The 20,962-nt window shown below is 38.2% G+C and overlaps 1 protein-coding gene across 1 annotated transcript in view; it reads left to right on the top strand.

Moving 5' to 3' along the window:
• Positions 1 to 5,183: 5,183 nt before the first annotated feature.
• Positions 5,184 to 20,962, top strand: part of SLC4A8 (solute carrier family 4 member 8) — a 77,164-nt gene continuing 61,385 nt past the window's right edge. Inside the window, exons 1-2 of the mRNA XM_031937855.1 lie at positions 5,184 to 5,485; positions 14,554 to 14,635. Coding sequence (XP_031793715.1) covers positions 5,441 to 5,485; positions 14,554 to 14,635 — 127 coding nt within the window. The 5' untranslated portion in view covers positions 5,184 to 5,440. The remainder of the gene's footprint in view (positions 5,486 to 14,553; positions 14,636 to 20,962) is intronic.

The raw sequence follows: 20,962 nt of genomic DNA, 5'->3' as shown, positions 1-20,962 counted from the left end.
TTCTTGTCTGGCTCCAAAGCAACTAAGACTATAAGTTATAGACAAATAGCCAATCTGCATTAGTGGTGAGAATTTCCATACTTGGATTCCCTAAACTTGAAATCTTAGGTCCAGACATAAAAAAATAAGGCTAGTAAGCTTCTTGAGGATATGAACTTAACTGTTCATCTTTTTGCACACTTAGGTACCTGGCAAGTTTCTTTCATCTAATAAAACATCACAGGGGAATGAGAATTATTAAAATTAATTTTAGCACTAAAGGTTTTAAAAATATATTTTTTCTCCTACATAATAGTATAGAACATTCTTTTAAAATTATAAACAATTAATAAAGCAAATAATTTTTTTTGTGAGTATTCTTTTTTTTTTACATTTTTTTTATTTAATAGCCTTTTATTTACAGGTTATATGCATGGGTAACTTTACAGCATTAACAATTGCCAAACCTCTTGTTCCAATTTTTCACCTCTTACCCCCCCACCCCCTCCCCCAGATGTCAGGATGACCAGTAGATGTTAAATATATTAAAATATAAATTAGATACACAATAAGTATGTATGTCCAAACCATTATTTTGCTGTACAAAAAGAATCAGACTCTGAAATATTGTACAATTAGCTTATGAAGGAAATCAAAAATGCAGGTGGGCATAAATATAGGGATTGGGAGTTCAATGTAATGGTTTTTAGTCATCTCCCAGAGTTCTTTCGCTGGGTGTAGCTGGTTCAGTTCATTACTGCTCCATTGGAAATGATTTAGTTGATCTTGTTGCTGAGGATGGCCAGGTCCATCAGAACTGGTTATCATATAGTATTGTTGTTGAATTATATAATGATCTCCTGGTCCTGCTCATTTCATTCAGCATCAGTTCATGTAAGTCTCTCCAGGCCTTTCTGAAATCATCCTGTTGGTCATTTCTTACAGAACAACAATATTCCATAATATTCATATACCACAATTTATTCAGCCATTCTCCAACTGATGGGCATCCATTAAATTTCCAGTTTCTGGCCACTACAAACAGGGCTGCCACAAACATTCGTGCACATACAGGTCCCTTTCCCTTCTTTATGATCTCTTTGGGATATAAGCCCAGTAGTAACACTGCTGGATCAAAGGGTATGCACAGTTTGATAACTTTTTGAGCATAGTTCCAAACTACTCTCCAGAATGGTTGGATTCATTCACAACTCCACCAACAATGCATCAATGCCCCAGTTTTCCTGCATCCCCTCCAACAATCATTATTTTTTCCTGTCATCTTAGCCAATCTGACAGGTGTGTGGTGCTATCTCAGAGTTGTCTTAATTTAATAAAGCAAATACTTAAACAAACCTACAAAATAAGGATTAAGCTAATTTCCCAAACTCTAGGTATTAAAGAAACTAGAAGCAAATAAATTAACAAGAAACAAATAAAAATACTTTAAAATGATAAGTAATATTTTATGGAAAAATGTAAATAAAGCAATGCAAAATGAAATCAACAAAATCAGAAATGATATATTCACTGACTATGAGAAAGAAAAAAAGAATGATTTCAGGCAATACCCTGCTTTGTGGATGGGAGGAAATGAATGAAAGGATTGTGGCTTGAAAATTTGTTGCTTACCATTGCATTGTCCTCTGCCCATTCTGGATCTCTACTAGTCAACTATGCTTCCTCAGTGCTGATTTTTCTCAGTAAGCAGTCTTATAATTTGATCTGCACTATCTCCTTTCTAGTACTTTAACCCTTTCATTGCAGCCTTTTGTTGGCTACCTTGTGCCCTTCCTTTTTGCTTCTTCATTCTCCTATTTAGAAGCTTATCATCCAAAAATTGGGGCAAGAAAACTAGACTGAGGAATCTGGGTACCATTCTTTGTCCAATCGTTAACTTTCCTTTCTACCACGTCTCTTGGCCCTCTTTGGGTGGGTATGGTTAAAGGCAGGTTCCATTTTGAATCTGATTAATTTTGTTGCCAATTATTGTTTTTGTAATGAGGGTAATAATTGACCTGGAACTGTTCTGGCTTTGGCTAAAGTATACCTCTGTATACTTTGAGTTTAGCCAAAATGGTCTTCCTTGGCCACTTCTAATAATACATATGATTTAATTTAAAAGAAATTGTGCTTTGAAATCACAAAGCAATTTCTTTTGATGGTAGCAAAAAGGATTAATTACAGGGCCTACTTAAGAGCACAAAAAAGAAGTGACTTCTTTCCTTTCTCCTGAATCTGTGGTATGGAACTCTCTCTTTGACATTTCCATTTGGTAAAGGAGAGGAAAAGGAGATACAGCTGCCAGAAAGAGTATGTGCTCATCTTTATATGAATATATGAACCTGAATCAGGTTCTCAAGAGCCTGGACACCTACTTTGTGTTTTTTCTTCGAATATAGGTAACTGGATTTACTAAGCAGACTAAGTCCAACAATTGGTAGTTTCTGCCCTGTGGGAAGGATTCTCAGGAGATCTTAGACATGAAACAAATTTAAGTTCTATGAGATTTTATCTGGGGATCTGAAATAGAGGTACCTCTCTTTAGAGGCTAGGCTTTCCCAGTTCAGAACAGGGGTCTGTTCTACTAGTGAATTCAGAGTTAGGGTCCCTTAAAGTAAGAAGACACTTTCATCTCTCTGGACCAATACCATTTCCTGTTACTTATTTTAAAAAGAATTTTCTTTGGTAGTTCTCTTGTTGTGTGGCCCTTAAGAATGATTATTTTTTAATTAAAACTTTTCATTTTCAGAATACATGCATAATTTTCTTTTTTTATTATAGCTTTTTATTTACAAGTTATATGCATGGGTAATTTTACAGCATTGACAGTTGCCAAACCTTTTGTTCCAATTTTTCCCCTCCTTCCCCCCATCCCCTCTCCTAGATGGCAGGTTGACATGTTAAATATGTTAAAGTATAAATTAAATACAATATAAATATACATGTCCAAACAGTTATTTTCATATGCATAATTTTCAACATTCACCCTTGCAAAACCTTGTGTTACAAATTTTTTCCCTTCCTTCTACCCCCTTCCCTAGACGACAAGTAATCCAATATATGTTAAACAGGTTCAATTCTTCTAAATGCATTTCTGCAATTGTTATGCTACACAAGAAAAATCAGATCAAAAAGGAAAAAAAAAGAAAGAAAATAAAATACAAGCAAACAACAACAAAAATGAAAATACTATGTTATGTTCCACACTCAGTCCCCACAGCCCTCTCTCTGGGTGCAGATGGCGCTCTTCATCATAAGACCATTGGAACTGATCTGAATCACCTCATTGTTGAAAAGAACCTCGTCCATTAGAATTGATCATCGTATAATCTTGCTGTTGCTGTGTACAATATTCTCTTGGTTCTACTCACTTCACTTAGCATATGCTCATGCAAGTCTTTCCTGGCCTTTCTGAAATCAGCCTAATGGCTGTTTCTTATAGAACAATAATATTCCATTACATTCATATACCATAATTTATTTAGGCAACTCTCCAACTAATAAACATTCACTAAGTTTCTATTTTTTTGCAGCTACAAAAAGGGCTGCTACAAACATTTTTGCATATGTGAATTCTTTCCCCATTTTTATTATCTCTTTGGAATACAGGTCCAGTAGAGACATTGCTGGATCAAAGGGTATGTACAGTTTTATAGCTCTTTGAGCATAGTTCCACATTGCTCTCTAGAATGATTAGATCAGTTCACAACTCCACCAACAATGTATTAGTTTCTCAGTTTTCCCACATCCCTTCCACCATTCATCTTTAGGATAATTATTTTCAAAAGTATCTTAGCTCAAACTTCCTTGATACTTACTCTCATCCCCACTACATATCAGGAATTAGAAGTGGGGACAGAGTTTGTTGCCAACTATTGTTTTTGTAATGAAGGTAATAATTGACCTAGAACTGTTCTGGCTTTGGCTAAAGCATACCTCTGTAGACTTTGAGTTTAACCAAAATGGTCTGGATGGAAAGGAAATTAGGTAGAAATAAAGAATAAATAAAGAAATGGATTTGAGGATATATAAGGATAATGTTATCCTAATCATATTGGTGAAGATAAAAACAGAAATATTTTATCCCTACAGGAATGCAATCCCAAACTTTTCCCAAAGGACTGTCATACACTTTGGTGTCTATGTTTGGGTGATTTCTGTTAGTTCCCTCATCTGTAAAAATGGAGATAATAATAGAACCCATTTTACATGGTTGATGTAAGGATCAAATGAGAGAATATATGCAAAGTACTTTACAAGTCTTAAAGACTTTATGTTAGCTATTTCCATTATTAGCTTTGCATGATGTTTAAGAATTGTTCACTTACAAATGGTTCACATATATTAGATAACCTGTTAAGTTTCCTTTATAAAGGATTCTTAGTTTGGAGTTCTTGGACAGATTTCAAAGAATCTGTGAACTTGGATGAGGAAAAATTACATCTTTATTTTCACAAACCTCCAACTGAAATTTGGCCTTTGCTTAAATTCTGAATATAGGCCACAAGTCCTAGTAATATTAGGTTTAGGCTGCCAACGGAGTTCAAGACACAAAAAAGGTTAGGAACCCCTGTCAAGTTTGCTGACTCAGAAGGGAACAGTATGTTTTATGAAACAACAGTCCCCATCAGCCCCTTTCTTATACACAGTGAGGGCTTAATAAATGCTTGTTAAATTGAATTCTTAGATAAAGATTTGAACTTGGCTAAGTCCCTTCTACTTTTAAATCTAGCTGGAAATGAAATGACTACTCGTGATTTTCCAGATTGTTCAGGCCAATGGCTCCTATCTTCCTCTGGCGCTCCAGGGACTAGATCCGTAATGGACAATTAGCGTGGTTAATGGCCTCAGTCCCTGTCTTCCTCTGGGTGACCGTCCTTCTCTTCTCCAGCCTTTAGAGGAGGAGCGTCTTCCTTCCGAAACTCCTGGGGAAAGTGCTCTCGGGGGAGACGGGAAAGGGCATTATCACCTCCTGTGGGTCACAAACAACGGAGAAAAAAATAAACCGTTCCCCCCTTTCTAAAAGTCAGGTGCAATGAGGTTACAAGCACGCGATTTTCAGCTGGTCTACAGGAACTGGGTGGGGGCTGCAAGCTCCCAGGTCCCTGCAGGGAGAGAAGTGGTTACCACGGTAACGCGGCCTCTGAGCCAATAGGTTCCCTTGCTCGCTCTCTTCTTTCTCCGCCCCCTCCGCCCTCCTCCTCAGGCCAAGGTACCAGCCGGTCGGCGTCCTTCTTCACTCTGTGCGCTGATTGGCCGCCGCAAGCCGGGCGCTGATTGGCTATGGAGGATGCCTTGCTGGCCCGTGGCTATGGAGGTGGCGGCGGCGGTTGATGGTTGACTGTTGGCTCTCAGGTCAGGGTCGCCTCCGAGGAGACGCACAGGGCTGGGCGGCTGGAGCCCCCCGGGGCGGCCACGGCCTCACTTCGCGCGGAGGAGAATCCAGCTCGAGCCCGCCATGCCGGCGGGGCGCAGCGAACCGAACGGCGTCCTCAGCTACCAGGTACCAGCCCCGCCTCCCGCCCCTCCCGCCCCTCCCGCCCCTCTCATCGCTCCCGTGCCTTGTCCTCCCTCGAAGCCCCGGGCTGGGCCGGGCTCTCCCGGGCCGGGATTGGGATGCGGGAAGGGGCGCTCCCGGAAGCGCTCGCTGCAAGGCGCTGTGCGCGGCGGGCCCGGGCTGCGGGAGCGGCGTGACCTTGGGCCGGAGCCGGGCACTGCGGCAGCCAGCGCCCGGGGGATAGAGGGGTGGTGGGAGGCGCCCCGAAGGCTGGCCCGGCAAACCCTTTCCTGTGTCCTGAGGTCCCCTACCCCGGGAGACACGGGGAGCTTGGCAGCTGACTGAGAGCAGAGGATGTGGTGCTCTGGCCTTAGCGGGCCCGGGAGGGAAGGGGCCCGGGAGGGAAGGGGGCCGGGACACTTGGCCACCTCTGTCGGGGGGGATGGGGATGCTCTGGGAATCCCAGGAGTCCCTAACAGGGAAATTGTGCCGAGAGAAAGACGGGAGAGGCAGTGGTGGATGCAGGAAAAGGTAAAAAGGAGGTGGTGTGAGGGGCACCGAGGAAAGACACTGCAATCAAGGGACCCATCTTGATGATGGAATAGTTCTGGAGAAAGGGACTGGTGCTGGAAAGTTTTGAATGAATGACAAAATGATACGATCTGGCACAGGATTGTTCTTTCTCCTCATGAGGATGGTGACATCAGGAGACCTCCGAGTCCTTTGATCATATCTGGGAAAGGAAACACATTCGGGAATTGGAAAAACCTTCCGTGACACATTTAGGCTCATTTCCTGGAGTACTGACAAAAGAATCGGGAAAGATTTGAAGTGGCCTGAGATAAAGGCATTTTATGGAAGAACAGAAAATATAGCCTTGCTCTCCACCTTCTCTGTCTAATCTGATAATAAGGTAGTCAGTCATATACCATCTATCTTTATTAGTGGAGAAACTGGAGATTGAGGAAGAAATTGAAGTTTTATATCTCTGATCTATTCAAAAGACCCCCATCTTTTTCTTACCATAATTTAAAATAGGATATGTCAGAGAACAGAAACTTAACCTCATACTATATTTTAAAAATTGTGTCCCCTTTCCAACATCCCTAATAACAAAGAATTTTTAAAAGGAAATAAAAATTCAGCAAAATAAACCATTTCAATCAAGGCAGACATTTTAGGCCTCTCTGTACTGGAAAAAAAGAAGGGAAGAACATCTTCACATCTCTTTTTGGGGTCAATCTTGGTCATTGAAATTACAGAGCATTCAGTTGATTTATTTCCTTTTTATTTTTACAAATTTAAAAAATATGTAATATTTCCATATAGAAAGAACAGAAAAGAATTACATGTGAAATTATGAATCAACCTTATATGCAGCTTTTAAAAAGAAGTATGTTTTAATTTACTATGTAGTTCCAACGCTGTCCTCTTTGAATGTATCCTGTTCTGAACTTCCTTCTGTTCTGTTTTTTTTTAAAATTTGGAATAACCTTCAATATAGTTATTAATAGTTTGAAATTCTTTTTTAGAATTTCCTTTGATCACTCATCCTTTGAAGCATATCTTTTGGTCATATATATGTATTAGTTACTTATATATTTTTAGGTATCAGACCTTTTCCAAAGATATCCAGTACAGATTTCCTTCACTCTGCTCTTATTGACTTATTCCATTCTAATCCCAGTTGCATTAACTTTGTTCTTGCAAAAGCTTTTCAATTTCATATCATTAAAACTATCTATTTGATCATTTGTCGTCATATCAGTGCTTTATTTGATTAAGAATTGTCACCCTAGATATGTCACTTAATCTAGTTTTCTTCTATTTTTTTTAATGGTATAACTGTTAGTATTCAGGTCACATGAATATTTTGAGGTTGCGATATATGATTTAAAATGTTGATCCAAACCTAATTTCTGGAAACTATTTTTCAAAATTTCCAGCAGTTTTTATAAAATAGGCAAGTATTTTCCCAATAATTGCTGTTCTTTTGTTTGTCCCATATTGAATTTCAAGTTCAACTATTTCTCCTCATTATCTAACATATCTAACATACTTTTGAATTCTAGGTCAAATAAAAGCATCTCACAGTGAAATAAAGGCAGGGAATCACAATGAATAATGCCTTATTTTCCTTATTTTCCCTGTTTCTGAAGCTTCTGTCCTGTTTGTGTTTTTCCTCAAAAATGCTTCCCTTATCATTCCATTTCCCACTTCTGCCCTTACCCAATATAATGAAATTCTTTTGGTAGAAGTTTGGATGAAGTGTTGACTTTCTAAAGACCCTACTAAGAATACAAGATTCTAGGAATTTGGAGAAGAGGGAATTGGAGTAGTGATTAAGGATTTTTCTGGAGGAAGTGAGAATTGAATTGGGCATTGAAGGAAGGCATTTCTACTTAGGGAAAACAACAAAGTAGTAAAGTCATAGCATTGGAAATTAGTGTAAAAGTATGCTCACCAGGTGAGCTGGGGCCCAAAGAATTCATACTAGAGAACAACAGGAAATAAAGTTGAGTCTATTGGGGCAGAGCCAGATTGTAGAAGAATTTGGATCTGATGTAAGTAATTGAGAATCATTAGGTTCTTGATCAATTGAGTTACATGGAAAATGTTTTAGGAAAATCAATGTGCCAGGAGCATGTAGGACAAATTGGATAGACACAAGTAGGAGGAATTAGGGCAGCTGGGTAAGGTAGTAAATAGTGTGCTGGACTTGGAATCAGGAAGATTCAAATTCCTAAGTTCAAATCTGGCCTCAGACACTTACTAGATGTGTGACTAATTACTTAACACTGTTTGCCTAGTGTCCTCATCTGTAAAATGAGCTGGAAAAGGAAATGGCAAACCACTCTAATATTTTTGCCAAGAAAATGCCAAATGAGGTCACAAAGAGGTGGACATAAATGAAAGGACCAAACAACAACGACAAAAGAATCTGGGAAGGTCAATTATTTGAGTAAATTGTGTATGACATGATACGGATTTGGATTATTATTATTCTCTGTGAGGGAACGGAGGGGAAGGAGATTTTGATAGACTGAAAGAGGGATAACTGATTAGACTTGATGATTGGCAGGCTAAAGTAGAATGAAAGTTAAATGTAAATCTAGGATCAGATTTCAAAGTTTCTGGTCTAGGAGCCTAGGAGACTAATGTTACTATCGACAAGAATAAAGAACTGTATGTGCATGTTTGTGTGCAGGTGCATATTTATGAAGAACTTAATTTTGGAAATATTTATTTTAAAGTTATAATATTTAAATGGTGCATACTTTATAAAAGGTGAATGGAGATGCAAATATAATAGAAGCCATATAGAACATGTATAAGGCTGGGTCTATGCCCTGGCCCTTTGCTAAGGGACATGTACAACCATCTGGTGTTGGCTATACTCTAACAAAGAAGGCCTGGAAGCTCTTCTCTCCCTCATATAGATAGGTGGCTTTTCCTGGCTCAATTGACAAATCTCTCTGCAGAGAGGTGAGGATAAAGATATATTTTTATGAGTCTTAAGCATAAAGTGATAGTTGAAGCAATAAGGATGTTGAGCTCTCAAAATGAATACCAACCAAAAAAACACATACAGGCACAGAACCTGGAGCAGCATACATGCTTAATAATGGGGACAAGGCCCAGGGATTACTTACAGCTTCCAAATAGCTGCTGAAAAGCTTAGCAGCTGAAGAATTAGTTTGGGGTTGGTTCTGAGATGACTTGCTGGTTGGAGAATGCAGTCCTGGGCATTCTAAAGGTAGATTGGTAGGGAGTGAGGATGGGGTGGGAGAAGGGAAGATAGATAAGGTGCTAGTGGAATTAGGCAAAATATAAAGCATTCTGTCTGGAATTGTATATATACCTGCCTCTTCTTAGGATAGATAACATGATGAAGCTTCTCAACCAAAGAAAGCTGATTATTTGATAGGTGGGGAGCAGTGCTAATGTGAAGGGTTTTGTGGAGTGGGTTGTCAATGGCAGGAGGGCTATAGAAGGACATCAGTGATTCTGTTAAAGTCCCTGGTAACCATGCGGAGGGTTTGTGATTGGCAGAAGATAGAAAGAATAGTGACAATTTCTTTCACTTATTTGTATAATTTCCATATTTTCTTCTTCCCACTATCCCCCTATATATAAACCAGGAATACTCTTCTTTCATTTCCAATGGTCAGAATTACTGGTTAATGGTTGCTTGGAGCAACATGTGCTGGACTTATAGAACAAAGAATCGAGGCAGCTATTGGAACAATTCAAGTAGCAAATTCTCAAAGTAATTGTCTCTGCTCTCTATTTTGCTTTGGCCAGGTGGTTGGTTAGTCTTAGAGTGACTGTCTGAATCATTAGTGGAAACCGAAAGGTAACCATTGTTTATCTTAAATCTGCTGCTAGGTAACTGCAATTAATGTTTGAGAATAGCATTTGTTTGTTTTTCTCACAAAGTAGTAACAAGTTTACTATTAATATTAACTTAGTGGTAAGGAGATCACAATGTACTGACAAGAAATTTCTTCTGAATAACAAGGACAAATCTAAATTGGTAGTTCAATAGGAAATCAGAATGTCCCAATTTAATACTTGAAACAATTAAGATTTATTCTGGAGAACAATTTGGAACTATGCCCAAAGAGTTATCAAACTGTGCATACCCTTTGATCCAGCAGTGTTTCTACTGGGCTTATATCCCAAAGAGATATTAAAGAAGGGAAAGGGAGCTGTATATGTGCAAAAGTGTGTGTAGCAGCCCTGTTTGTAGTGGCGAGAATCTGGAAACTGAGTGGATGCCCATCAATTGGAGAATGGCTGGGTAAGTTGTGGTATATGAATGTTATGGCATGTTATTGTTCTGTAAGAAATGACCAGCAGGATGAACACAGAGAGGCTTAGAGAGACTTACATGAATTGATGCTAAGTGAAATGAACAGAACCAGGAGATCATTGTGCATGGCAACAACTATGAGCAATTCTGATGGATGTAGCTGTTTTCAACAGTGAAATGATGCAGACCAGTTCCAATGATCCTGTGATGAAGAGAGCCATCTATACCCAGAGAGAGGACTATGGGACCTCAGTGTGGATCACAACATAGCATTTTCACTTTTTCTGTTGTTGTTTGCTTATATTTTATTTTCTTTCTCATTTTTTTCTGTTTGATTTGATTTTTCTAGTGCAGCAAGATAATTGTATAAATATGTATGCATATATTGGATTTAATATATATTTCTACTATGTTTAAACATATATTGTTTATATATAAAATATATATATATAAATATATGTATATATATATATATAAACATATATTGGATTAAACATATATTGTCATGTAGGGGAGAAAATGGGGGAAGGGGAAGAAATTGGAACACAAGGTTTTGCAGAGATTAATGTTGAAAAAATATCTATGCATATGTTTTGAAAATAAAAAGTTTTAATAAAAAAGAAACAATTAAGGTTTATAGAAAACAGCAATAAACCCAGGGTGGCAACTAATTGGTCATTTAAGAGCTGACGTCTATTGTGGACATTTGGAGCATCAATAAGGGGAATCTAAACAGAGGATTATAGATTTTGAGTTTGTAGGGTTACTGGAGATGATCTAATCCAGCAGTTCCTCACCACTTTTTGTGCTATGGATCTCATTAGAAGTCTGATGAAGCTTCTGCATTCTCAGGATAATGCCTTTAGTTGCATAAAATAAAATACATGAAGTAGCAAAGGAAACCAATTATGTTGAAACAAAGATGTGATTCCTCTTACATCATCCCCATATGAATTCACTGACTCCATAGGGGAAGGTGATACGGACCCCAGTTTAAAACCCCTGATCTAGGCCAACCCCTCATTACAAAGATGAGGGATATGTAAGATGGATTGGGAAATTAGAGGCAAAGAAATAAGCTTTGTAGAGGCTGGGTGATTTGTCCAAATTTACAAAATGTAATAAGTGCTAGATTTGGAATTTGAGCCCAAATCTTCTGTCACACAGTCCACATTTTTTCCTGTGTCCCAGTGGCCTTTTGGTAGTAGCAGCCTACAGATCATATTACTTGCTTTGTAGGTGTCAGGGATGAGTAGGGAGGTGAACAAGGCGAACAAGGCTTTGAGGATCTGTGGCATGAAATCATTGGTGTAAATTCATTAAGGAGCTAGAATACAAGGAGAAACTGAGGATAAAGGAAGGATTTGGAGAACAGGATAAGCCAGTGGATGGTAGACTAGTCAGTTTTCCTAAAAGCGATTTCCTGGACTTAGAGAAGGCATTTTGAAAGTTCGAGGATTCAGGCAGATCTGGTCTCCATTTAAGCCACCGAACCCCTCTATTTTGTTGCTTCCACTCATGAAGTGATTCAGGATCTGGGGCCATTATGTAAGATCCGTTACTACTACTAATGCCTTTTAATTTGTCCACTAGCAGTAATCTTTGGATTGTGATTTTGGGCTGCTTTTCAGCTGTGATTCATCTAAGTTCAGGGCTTATTACATTCCTTTCTGTTTCAAGGCCTTTATTCTTTCCTATTGTCATTATCCATTCTTCATCAATGACATTCTATTACAGTGTTTTATATATATTTAACCCCTTGAACATTTATTCCTTTATTGTTATTTTAAACTCGTAGAGCCTGTCTCTCCCAATTTAATTCTTATTCACTGACTGTATGGAATGGACGGAGGTATAAAATTAGAGACAAGGTCTTTTCTATATTTTTCCCCCCTTTTTAGAGCAAGGAATTTGATAATATCATAGGAAAGTAATAACTAAATGGGAGATAGGGAATTTTCATTAACACAGGTTAATAATGTGTGTCAACCATTCATGGTTGACCTTTTACATGCCTTTGATAATGACTTTGTCTTTTCTGACAAAGTGAAGAGATAAACATTTTTCCCCCAATATATTCTGCCTACAAATAGCCAATCTAAGTCTACCTCACCTCATGCCTAATTTCTATTAGTAACATTGTTTTGCTTGAATTTTCCATATAATTGCTTTCGTTCTTAATCTTTTCCTTAGAGAGCAACAGTTAGTAAATCTCATCATTAAACTTGCATTGTATTATGCTAGGTGGGTACAGAGTTGTAAAAGGTATATATAGCCTTGTCCTTTGAGGAACCTAAAATCTAGTTGAGAAGATATAAGCATACATTTATAGGAATTAATGCTATGAAACTGTTATGGAAATGACCAAAAGGCAGTATAAAATTAAGCATCAGATAATAGATATAGATATTCATTCAGTAAACACTTTCATTGCCTGTTGTTGAGTTCAAGGCATTATGATAAGAACTTTAGGGAATATAAAAATGAATATGACATGACTTTAAAATTTAGTAAAGAACATAAAGCATCCATTTAAATACCCACAATAAAAGGCAAGACAATTGCTATAGAAATTCCTTGAAGGAAGAGATTGGTGGGGTTCAGAGTGATCAGGAAAGGGCTTCTTGGAGTTGGAGAAGACAGTTTCTAACTGGCCTTTGAAAGAGGAAGAAGAATTGGATAGGCAAAAGGAAGTGGGTGAATATTGGAGGAGGGAGAATGACATGAAGAAAAGCATAGAGGCAGGAATATGTAGTCTGTCTGAGGGAAAGAGTTTATAAAGGAGAGTAGTAGGAGTTAAGGAATGAAGACTCACATGGGTTAGAGTGATCATGGAGGGCCTTAACTAGCACATTAAGAAGTTTGGAATTTAATCTGCAGGCAATGGGGAGGGGTCACAGTAAAATATTTTCTACCAGCATGAATAAAGTAGTGTTTTAAGAAGGCGAATCTGTGAGGGTTGTGCAAAATGGACTGGGAAATTGGAGGCAAAGAAATGAATCAAGAAGAAATTCCAGGTGTTGGGGTGAAATAAGGATTAGATTTTTGAGAAAAAGAATGGTGAAGGAGGAAATTATTTATAAAGACATAATGAAGGAACAATAAAAAATGATGATTGATTTTTTAATTTACTCTGTAATGGGAGGAGTCAAAGACAATCAATACTAGGCTTGGTTATCTGGGAAATGATGTTGCCATTGACAGACCTGGGGAAATAATGGAGTAACAGAAGGAAAGCTTAGTTTTAGAAATGGGAGTTTGAGGTAGGATTTCTGTATAATTATTAAAGATATGTGATTGGCTTCAATTTAGGAATCATCATCATAGAGATGGGAGTCAGAGCTTTGCCAGTGAAGGAAGAATTTCATAGAGACAATTTGTAAAGAAAGAAGAGCAGTGTTCTTCCTTGGGGAATCTCACCCGCAGTTGGGGGACCAGAAGTAAAAGAAGAATTATTGAAGGGAGATGGAGCATGAGGGGGAAGAGATAAGGGAATAAGTATAGTGTTCGGTGTCATTGAAGTCAAGGAGGAAAGAAATTCACAAAAGAAGGGAGTGTTCATCAAATTGAAAAAGATAGAACAAGGTAGAAATAATCTGTGCAGGAGGGGTTTGGAGAATATAACCACAATAAATTGATTGTGTTGATAGAGCTGGGGTTGCATCCAAATGTTCTGGAAAACTCTAGGGATAATACTACTGGATTTATACTTCAAAGAGATCATGGACTGAAAGAAAGGTCTTGTATACATAGCAAAATATTCACAACAATGCTATTTGAAGTAACAAAAAGCTAGGAACAAACTTTTTGTCATTTGAGTTATGGATGAACAAATGATGATAAGTGAATTGTAATGAAAATTTAGGAACCATAAGTAATGGTGAATATGAAAAATTATCAGAGAAACATGGGAAGATTTGTATGAACCAATACAGAATGAAATGAAAAAGGCAGAACCCAAATATACCTAATGACCATGGTTATATAAAAGACAGTAGAATTCAAGTATACTACTATGGCCAATACTGGTTCTAGATGACTGAAGTTAGTACAGAAGAGTGGACTTTTAGAGCAGAAGGTTACACATGCTGTTAGTCCTGATTCCCATATGTGTGGGAGGGTGGGGACAATGAGAAGAGATTTCTATGCCAAAAAAAATCTTTAAAAAAGAAAATGAAATGTGTCAAAGGTGAGAGAGCAGAGACAAAAATAACAAGGAGTATATAATTGGTATGTATTCTCTTCATTAATTTTTTAGAGACCAGATGAAGAAGCAGTTGTGGACCAAGGAGGGACCAGTACAATTCTCAATATTCATTATGAAAAAGAAGAGCTGGAAGGTAAGATCTGAACCTGGCAATTTCTCTAGAAATCAAAAAGATTGATGTTACTGAAGTACTTATTTCATGAACACTTAGTAATGTGAAGGAAAAACCTGTTTATCACTTCCTAACCAGCCACAAAGAATCGTAAAAATTCCATTTAGAGAAACCTCCTAAGTAGCTCTTAAAACTCTTCTTGGCTGCATACACAGTATTTCCAGTGGTTCTGGCAACTCCCTCTGCTGTCCCCGCCGCCCCTACCTTGGTGGCAGACACGATTACTGAAGCCTCACAAAACAAAGCCACCAGCAAGTAGCTCATCATCAGAAATAGGATAGTTTTTACCCATTAATAATGACGCTGAAGATGTGTTTGTCCCTTAGCCTTATCTCCTCCCTGCACTCTAGCCAAACTGCATTATTAGCCATCTGGGCCACCTGGCCTTATTCTCTTAGCATCCGCTGTGGGCCAGGGCCACTAGGCCTTTCTCTCCCTGCAGCTAAACCCTTTTATATGTGTCACCTCTCCATAGAATAGGGGTTCTTGGACTGTTTTATCAGGATTTGTCATGCTTTTCTATTTGTATTCACAGTGCTTTTCATATAGTAAGTCTTTCATTTATTCCTTTCCACCCAGATTTCTTGATGCTTCCTCAACTCCTTATAATATTCATTTCTTTTTATGTTATCCCAAAGATCTACCTGTTGTACACAATCAGATTTCCCTCCATATCCCCTATGTGGAAACCAAACAAAAGGAAGAAGGGAAGTGAACCAGCATTTATTTAGCACTTACAAAGTACCAGATGCTGTGCTAAGCACTTAATAAATCATTTTACAGGATCTTTACAACAGCCCTGGGAGGGAGGGGCTATTATTATCCCCATTTTACAGTTGAGGAAATAATACAGTTTAAGTGAAGTGACTTGCCCAGGATCACACAGCTAGGAAGTGTCCAAGGCTGTTTTTAAAATACTCAGTTCTTTCTGACTATTGGCCCAGTGCTCCATGTCTTAGGTTCCTTTGCTTATTTCCCTTATTTGTTCTACCTTCTCTGTCATATTTGTATTTGAATGACCTGTTGTTTTGGTGTCTTACACACATAAAGGTTTAGAGTTAGAAGAGGTATTCTGTGTTCTGTATGTATTTCTTTATGTTCCTATTGTTTTCTGCAATAGAGAGTAGGAGGTTTTTTGTTTTGTTTTGCTTTGCTTTTTTTGCCTTTGCATCCCCAGTTCCTCCTCCAAATGCTGTAGTAGTGACTGATTAGAGATCATCCAGCCCTATCTCTTCATTTTACAGTTGTAGAAATTGAGACCCAGCAAGGTGATATGGCTTGTCTGAAGTCATACCCATGACAAATAACAGTGGACTTTGAACCCATATCCTCTGGCTCCAAATCCAGGATAGTTTCTGCTCTGTTGGCTATCCAGGGCTTCTGCTGTCACAAGCAGAAATATCCCCCCCCCCCCGATTTAGGGATGTGGATCCCCCCCACCGAAATTCATGACTTTTGTGATTGTACAATATAACTCTAGCAGTAACCTGTACTTGGCTCACAAGTGAACGGCTCTCCCTTACCATGGTTGTAAAGACTTACCTATGCCTGAAACTGACTCTCCTGCTTTTTATCAGTGTGTCCTTCCTACCAAGCCTGTGCCCAAGGACCAAAAAAAGCAAAATGGACTTTTGGTTTGCTACCTGCTGGAGAGGTTATTTCCTACACTTTTAGAAGAAGATAAGTGGAAAAGTAGTATCTATATCCTCTAGAAATTGTTTTTTATGGTGGTAAAAAAATTCTAGAGTTCTTAATTTAGAGCCCGGTCTGGTCATAAGCTCCCCTCTGGAAGGACAAATGTCATACATTACACCAGTCCAGTCTGTGCTGCCATCCCACCAATGCTTTCAAACCATTAAAGCTTTGCTCCTGGCACGAAAAGTCCTTATTACCACACAGATGCTGAGGAGGAAATGGTGGGTAGGAAAGCCATCCAAGAATCATTGTTCAGGTTCCATTTCTCAGAGGGAAATGCTGACATTTGAAGGGGATGGATGTTCTAACTGGATGCTTGTCAAAAGACACCTGGTTGACAGTGATTGGGATTGGCTCCTTTGTAATGCAATATGACCCTGGTAACTCAAACCCAGAACCCTACAGCGATCACACGCTAAGCCAGTAAGTAGAGACATGGTAGCTTAGCAGGTTCAGCACCTTTCTACTCAATATCAGGGAACTCCTCTGTTGCTGCTGCAACTCTGGGAAGAGCTCCACTGCTCCAGAAGTCTTGTTAGAAAATAGCATGGCCTCATGAGAATTTGCTTAACCTATCTGCTTTGTGAAGGTCTCTAGTGTCTTGGCTAACAGTGAAATTTCTTTAATAGAATAATTGTATTTTCACAATTAATAGAAAAAGTTTCTGACTCAACATGAAAGAAAAAGGAAAAAGAAGGGAAAGAGAACATTGGTCACAGTTTCCATCATCTTCCTTTATCTAATCATTTCTTCTAAACTCCCAACCAGTTTCTCTCTTGCTTGTCTACCAAACAACCCATTTATAAATTGAGGAGTTTTGCTGTCCTGTTCCATCTTGAGTCTCATCTGTCAACCCTCCTATCTATCTCAACACTTAATTCTTTCTGGCTCTAGCCTTCTTTCCCTAAAATACTTAACTCTTGGCTCCAGTTCAGATAACAAAAGTCTGGGGATTAAGATCAGTAATGATGTATCTTATCTATGTCACATGAAGAAGTCTGAGACCTTTCAGATTTGGAGAGAGAGTCATAAGTATATATTGAAGATGATTTTATACAGATTAAAACCTGGGTCAGTCTACCTTAAATAAGATGTTTAGTCCCTTGAATTTACATAGGGACACAACTTTTTGAGATGGCAGAATCATTAATTCTTAATTTTGTTGCTTCTTGCTAAAAAGCAAGTGATGATGGCAATCTGGGCATGCTGTACGTATTCCTCTGCTAGCAGGTGGTGGTTGCTGAGATTTTATTCTTTGTGCACATTCCATATCACTTGGTTCATTCTCTCAACTCTCTTTCTATATTACTTTAAATACTTGGTCTTTATACATACTTAGTTCCTCCATTGGAATTATGATCTTCCCTCCATTCCTTTTTGTATAAAGAAGGTGAACTGTAATACTTTACATTATATATAGGAAATGGGGAGAATATAATTCTAGTTCATGAGATTGTTGTCATTTATTCTCATTTTTGTTTCTGATGCATCATCTCTGATGCTTGACTTTTAGTATGATGAATATTAGAATAAGTTTCTTTCCTCCTGATAAGGTTTCAGTTGAATTAAGAATTATATCTTAAAAGTTCTGCCTAAGTTATTAGATTATTAAATGCTGTTACTGACTCTTGACTCAAATTGTAAGCTCAAGGGATGAAATAACATCTTTTATCTATAAGAAGGGTCCAGAATTATCCAATCTACAAGAAAAAAAACACTGAAGCTGCGCTCCAAGCCAATAGCACTTTATTAAAAGAGTCTATGGGCCCTTTTAATGAAATGGATCTCAGCTCTTCCTTATGACCTGAGATGCTTTGGGTCCCCAGGACCTTGTTTTTATAGTTTGATGCCTGGACAATTGTCTCCTTACTGTGCCAAAGGGACCCAAGTGACCTCTTTCCCATTTACACCTCACTTGTTTTCAGATTTATCCTTAATTACCCACCATATATCCCTAAAGAGAAGGATTGATCATTTTGAGCAATGACTGGAACCTTCTAGCTCAAAAAGAGAAGAGCAGAAGATCCCACCAAGCATATGCACACTGTGAAAGGGAACAGAGTAACAAAAACAAAGCACTCCCAGAAAGCCTTTATGTTTATGTTCCTGCAGCCTTGGTCTTCAGTCTGTTTCATCATCAGACTGTGGTTTTGTCAAGGGAGGATGTAGATCTCCTTAGAGCTCTTTGTAATAATAACAGCTAATATTTAACAAGTTTCAAAGATTATAAGATGCAGATTAGCTTCAGGGAAAAAACTGTACACTGGAAGTTCCTCACACTGGTTTGGAACCTCTATCCCCCAATATAATATTGTTTTAAGGTTTATAAGATGCTTTTTTCACAGCAATCTTATGGGTAGGTGGTATGTATTGCAGTTTAAGATAAGAGAACTGAGGGTTAGAGACATTAAGTGACTTGGCCAGAGACACATGGCCTGTAAGATTGTGTCAGAGTCAGGATGCAGATCTGATTGCTGCCTCCAGGTGCAGCACACTTTCACTATGTTGTTTCCTTCTTACATTAGAGGGTGTCTGGAAAGATTTAGGATTGACTGATCTGGAAAGAGGGCTGGATTAGTGAAAAAGACAAGAGGAGGGCAGCTCTGGAACCCTTCTGTAGAAGGAGGAATGAGGAAGCCAGGTATTGACTCTTTGCCCAAGAATCCTCTACTCAGTGGTTCCTTAAGAGTAATGCCCAACAGCCCTTTTTGTAGTGGCAGGAAACTGCCACAAGAAACTGAGTGGATGCCCATCAGCTGGAGAATGGCTGAATAAGTTATGGTATATGGATGTTATGGAATATTATTGCTCTGTAAGAAACAATCAGCAGGATGAATACAAAGAGGCCTGGAGAGACTCACATTAACTGATGCTGAGTAAAGTAAATAGAACCAGGAAATCACTGTACACAGCAACATGATTATACGATGATAAATTCTGATGGACACGACTGTCTTCAACAATGAAATGATTCAGGCCTGTTCCAATAATCTTGTGATGAAGAAAGAAAGCCATCTGCATCCAGAGAAAGGACTGTGGGAACTGAGTGTGGATCACAACATAGCATTTTCACTCTTTTTGTTGTTATTTGCTTGCATTTTGTTTTCTTCTTCATTTTTTTTCCTTTTTGATCTGATTTTTTTTGTGCAGCATGATATTTGTGAAAATATGTAGAAGAATGGCACAAGTTTAACATATTGGATTATTTGCCATCTAGGGTAGGGGGTGGTGGAAGTGAGGGAAAAATTTGGAACACAAAGTTTTGCAAGGGTGAATATTGAAAATTATCCATGCACGTGTTTTGAAAATAAAAAGCTTTAGTAAAAAAATAATAGTGTCCTAAAACTCAGATGTAATTTTGGAACTTGTTATCATAAGATCAAAACAAAATTAACTTTGGAAAGAGCCTTTAGGGGAGTACATAATGGATAGAGCATTGGCTTTTGTGTCAGGAGGATTTGAATTCAGATGCAGTCTCAGACACTAGGCATGTGATCTGGGTAAATCAACCCCAATTGCTTCCAAAAAGAAAAAGAAAAAAAAAACCTTCATGATGACCTAGCCTAACATTCTTTCTCATTTTACTTAAATAATAGTTTGTGAAATTAACAAAATGAATGATTACCACTTAACTGTTAACAATAAAATGAAAATATATGCATTGTATTTTGCAAATCTTAAAACCCTATATAAAAGTGAGATATTGTTATTATTATTATAGCCAATCACTTTTTTTTTGAGATTAGGTTGTCCATGATGAAAGTACAGAGGCCAATTACTGATTCAATCCCACTACTGATCAGTGTGGAAGCTTAAAGCTGCTTTGTGTGTATTCTGAGACAGTTTGTTCCTCTTTAGGCAGTTTCATGCTACATTGTCCATATTGATTCAGACCCTTGATCAACTTTAGATCAACTGTAGCTCAAAACTCCTGAACTCAATATCCTCAGTATTAGCTAATAAAGGTTTGCTTCATCATGCTTGGCTATGTGGATACTGCCACAGTGCTACTGACAATCTCTTTACACACACACACACACACACACACACACACCAGATCAGCCTCCAAAAATTTTTTTGAGCATGCAGTTGGTGGCAGTGTCAGAGGCCTTTTTTACTTTGCTTAGTTATGCTCTGATGAAAGATGCCTCTGTAAAATCTTTCCCTGACATTCTAGCTCCAAAATGTCCTAACTGATGAACTTTGTAATAACATCTTACTTGAGCATTCCTCATTTCTAGCTCAAGCTGCATTTATAAGATATGTTAGCACATGGGAAAAAAGAAGGATGTAGTTTTTACTTCTGTGTTTCTATAGGGATAAAAATCTTGCCCTGCTTTTTTTTTTTTTTTTTTAAAGATATTCTTTCAATTCTTGCTTATCTCTCCTTGGACCAGTTGGATCCAGAGACATTCAGCTCTCTATTATAGGACATATTTGAAAAAGTAATTGGCATAGTAGAAAGTACTTTGGCTTTGGAATCAGAGAATCCAGCTTTAACTCTTGGTTCTCCTAATTCATATTTTTGTAGTCTTAGGCAAATTAAGGTCTTGACTCAGTTTCTTCATCTGGAAAATGGAGGGTTTGGAGGGG

Source organism: Sarcophilus harrisii, chromosome 5 (assembly GCF_902635505.1).
Source record: "Sarcophilus harrisii chromosome 5, mSarHar1.11, whole genome shotgun sequence".
Classification (NCBI taxonomy): Eukaryota; Metazoa; Chordata; class Mammalia; order Dasyuromorphia; family Dasyuridae; genus Sarcophilus; species Sarcophilus harrisii.
This window is presented reverse-complemented; position numbering and strand designations above follow the sequence as displayed.